Source organism: Rosa rugosa, chromosome 2 (assembly GCF_958449725.1).
Source record: "Rosa rugosa chromosome 2, drRosRugo1.1, whole genome shotgun sequence".
NCBI lineage: Eukaryota > Viridiplantae > Streptophyta > Magnoliopsida > Rosales > Rosaceae > Rosa > Rosa rugosa.
Window position 1 is genome coordinate 58,956,135 of NC_084821.1, and position 3,990 is coordinate 58,960,124.

Sequence of the window (3,990 nt, forward strand, 5' to 3'; positions counted from 1 at the left end):
GAATATAGAGATCTCTACAAACTACACTAGTGTAGTAGTGTACATGAGAACGTGGGACTATTGAGACCAATGACATTGAACCTTGCTCCGTTGAAGAATGCCAACGTAGAAAAAATTGATCTAAATGGAAAGATGCGATCCAGATTGAATTGGATTCACTAACGAAGAGGAAGGATTTCAAGCATGAGATGCCGACACTTCTTAACATAAAACCTGTTGAAATTCATACATATATTGATATTGACGATAACAAAATGTACCATTAATGAGTCTCTTTGCCTACACATTATCTAGAAATTTAACAAATCAGGATTAACATACAGTTGTGATTTGGTTGTGGAACTGACCACTTTTCTCGAAAGATAGAGGACAATTCATACTAAAATAAACGGTGAAATTGACTCAACATTTCCCTACTAATTAAATAAATTATGAAAGCCAAAATTTGTTAAACAAAAATAATTAGTATTGTTAATTGCTTAGTTACAATTTAGTGCATATAACCAAATACGTACAACACATTACAAGGTGACTAATTTTTTTTAATTTTTTTTTTGGAATTTTCAAATTCGCATCTACTCATCTAGGTGTATGTGACTAGGTTTTGCACGTCCATGTAACTCTCTTCCCTAAAATACATCAAATCTTGAAGGAGTGGAGTCAGTGGACCTTAGCAGCACGGGAGTAAGTTGGCTGCACGCGTACGATGTCAACATGCTTCCTTCACTCTTAGAGTTGCATTTGTCTGATTGTCATATTAATGTAAACCAGCTTCCACTCTCCCTAGACACCATTAACTTCACATCAATTTTGGTCCTTGATATGTCATATAATGATCTTATCAATTCTTCATTCCCCAGCTCGTTTTCTAATCTCACTAGCCTAAAAGAACTTGATCTCAGTTCGAATTCTTTCAATGGTCCCTTTCTTGATGAATTTTCGAGCCTCAAAAACCTAGAACACCTAGATTTATCTGGGATGAGCCTCAAAGGTCAGATTCCCCATGTCATCAGAAATTTGTGCGAGTTGAAGATACTAAATCTTCGGTGGAACAAGTTTGATGGAGACCTTCAAGAGTTTTTGAATGGTTCCTCAAACTGTCGGATAATTGGGGGATGGTAAGTAAGTTGCAACATCTTGACCTCGGGTTCAATTCCTTTTCTAGCTCAGTTTTAGAATTTCTTGGAAACTTTTCATCCTTGAAATCACTGGACCTCGCTTATAATCTTATGAATCCATAAATCCTCAAAGTTTGGGACAACTCTCTCAGCTAGTTGACCTGGATCTGTCTCGAAATTCATGGGAAGGAGTTTTAACTGAATCCCATTTCACAAACCTCACGAGGTTAGAAGCTTTTCGAATAGGCTGGGTTCCTCCATTTAAGCTCCACACAGTGCACATAGAAATTAAACACCCAAGTAGGTCCTGCTTTTCCTGTTTGGCTTCAATCTCAAACTCAATTAGTTGATGTTCACCTTGAAAATACTGGAATTTCGGGTACAATACCTGAGGAGTGGCTCTTGAAGATATCTTCCCAAGTTGAATCTTTGAATTTACCTAATAATAACATCAGCGGAAAGCTATTGTTCCCACTCAAATTTCCAAAATTAAGTAGACTGAATTTGCTTCATAATCAATTTGAGGGCACATTAGAGCTATTTCCTACTAATGCACCTCTTCTGCAATACTTGGAGCTCTATGATAATCGTTTAAAAGGAAGCATTCCACCTTCTATTTGTGAAATGCAATATATGAAAGTTTTATCTCTAGGAAACAATCGATTATCTGGAGAGCTTCCTCAATCCTGGTGTTCGTGGGGACATATAAATGTTGTGGATGTGGGAAACAACAATCTCTTTGGTAATATTCCGAGTTCAATGGGCATCCTAAGTTCTCTTGGTGTATTGAAGATGAACGACAATGACTTTGGCGGGGAAATTCCTTCTTCCTTGAAAAATTGCTCTGAGTTGACAGATATTGATTTTAGTGGTAACAAACTTACTGGAAACCTACCTTTATGGATTGGATCAGAGCTATCTGGATTACAAATTCTGCTACTGCGATTCAACTTTCTGAGCAGAACTATTCCTCAACAGTTGTGCAATCTCAGAGAACTTCATATCCTAGACCTTGGTCATAATGACTTTTCAGGGACTATTCCCAACTGCTTAAGTAATCTGACTAATCTAGTGTCTGCTGATCCCCTTCCGTATGTCTATGAAAATTACGAAGAGCAAACAACAGTTATCTCGAAAGGAAGAGAACTTCAATATAGCATTGTTCATACTCTGCTTTATGTAATGAGCATTGATCTTTCATCGAATAATTTAAAAGGCGAAATTCCTGAAGAAATAAGTTCCCTCATCAGATTGGGTTCCTTGAACTTATCAAGGAACCAGTTAATCGGAAAGATTCCGTCAAAGTTCAGAAACTTAAGCATGTTGGAAACACTTGATCTCTCATTCAATCACCTTTCAGGACAAATTCCCCAAAGCTTTTCTTCATTGACCTCTTTGTCTCACTTGAACTTGTCTAACTACCTCTCCGGCAGAATCCCTACAGGCCCCCAACTTCAAACACTGGAGAATTCCTCCTATGTGGGGAATCCATTACTCTGTGGATTTCCTCTTTTATCCGAGTGCCTGGGAGATGACACACCAACAAAACAAATTTTTCCCGGAGAAGACAGTGAAGATGAAGATGACAGCGAAAAGCTTGGTTTCTATATCAGCATGGTCCTCGGGTTTGTCATAAGCTTCTGGGCTGTTTATGGCACTTTGGTCCTAAAGAGGGCATGGAGGTATGCCTATTTTCGATTCTGTGACAACATCAAGGAGAGGATCGCACTGAAAATTGCATTGAAAGTAGCTCGTTTGCAAGGAAGGCTTTGATCCGGTAAAGGTACAATAAAAGTTGTTATACAATATGCATGATGCTTGTTTAGTCTACCTCATAATGTATAATGTACTTTCTTTTGAATACTGTAATGAAATGTACTTGTAGACAATAAATCAAATCAAGTAAAGCATGATTCTAACTTGATGTTATTATAAGTTGTTCCCTTTTCTTTCTTTTCGTATGTACGTGTTTCAAATTTTCAACAACAAATTGCATGTTCTGATCACAAGCCAAGGAAATATTGTTCGAAATGGTATGTACGTTGATCTTCCCCAGAAATGGAAGACAGACTCCTAGTGCTCTGGAGACCAGAACTGAAGCATATTGCAACTGTTTTGTATATGATCAGTTGCTTGGATGGGTTTCTATCTTCAATTCGTCTTTCTTTTGATTAGTGTGCAGGTTGAAGATACTAAAATTGGTAGAAGAATGAGAAAGAAGATAGAGCAGCTGAAGAAGTTGTTCGAATAAGACTGGAACCTTTTTCATTGTATAGAATAGAAAAGAATGAAGAAATGAACTATGGTGGAAATGTGTCCCTGCTCATATATACATTCGTAGATATATTCTAGGGGTGACAGAGACAAATAATAATTGGCGAGTGAGTGAGGGAGAGAAAAAGAGGCCAAATTGAAAATTGAAGTGAAAATAGAGTAGATAATACTCAAAACAGACGTCTCTGGTGAATTTGCCTCTTCAGATTGGGTAAAAATGCTGTACTAACTCCATCAACCAATCTTTGTCGAAAAAAAAAAAAACTCCATCAACCAATCCAGAGTCCAGTCCATTGTTGAAGACTAAAGCACCATCCATATCTAAGCTTTGTTGGGCCTTAACCCGAACTAAATAAGATCAAGGGATAATTTATAGGGGTGGATAAATTTACTTCGGTTCATTTCGATATAGGTACAAAACCGATCATGATAAAATGGTTCGCTTGATTTTGTTTACTTGTTTAGGCCTCAAACTAGCCGTAGCCAAACAAAACAAAAACATCTAGCTGATAATACTTGATGAGTTGATGGTCAAGAAGATATCAGTTTATAGAACTTTGCTTACCTTAAGTCTTCCTAATTGTTAAAAAAAAGTCTT

The 3,990-nt window shown here is 37.2% G+C and overlaps 1 protein-coding gene across 1 annotated transcript; it reads left to right on the plus strand.

Moving 5' to 3' along the window:
* The first annotated feature begins 714 nt into the window (after positions 1–714).
* LOC133731153 (receptor-like protein EIX2) lies at positions 715–2,891 on the plus strand. Its single transcript, XM_062158598.1, has 2 exons — positions 715–1,118; positions 1,574–2,891. The coding sequence occupies exons 1-2, from the start codon at positions 715–717 to the stop codon at positions 2,889–2,891; spliced, it is 1,722 nt and encodes a 573-aa protein (XP_062014582.1).
* Positions 2,892–3,990: the final 1,099 nt, after the last annotated feature.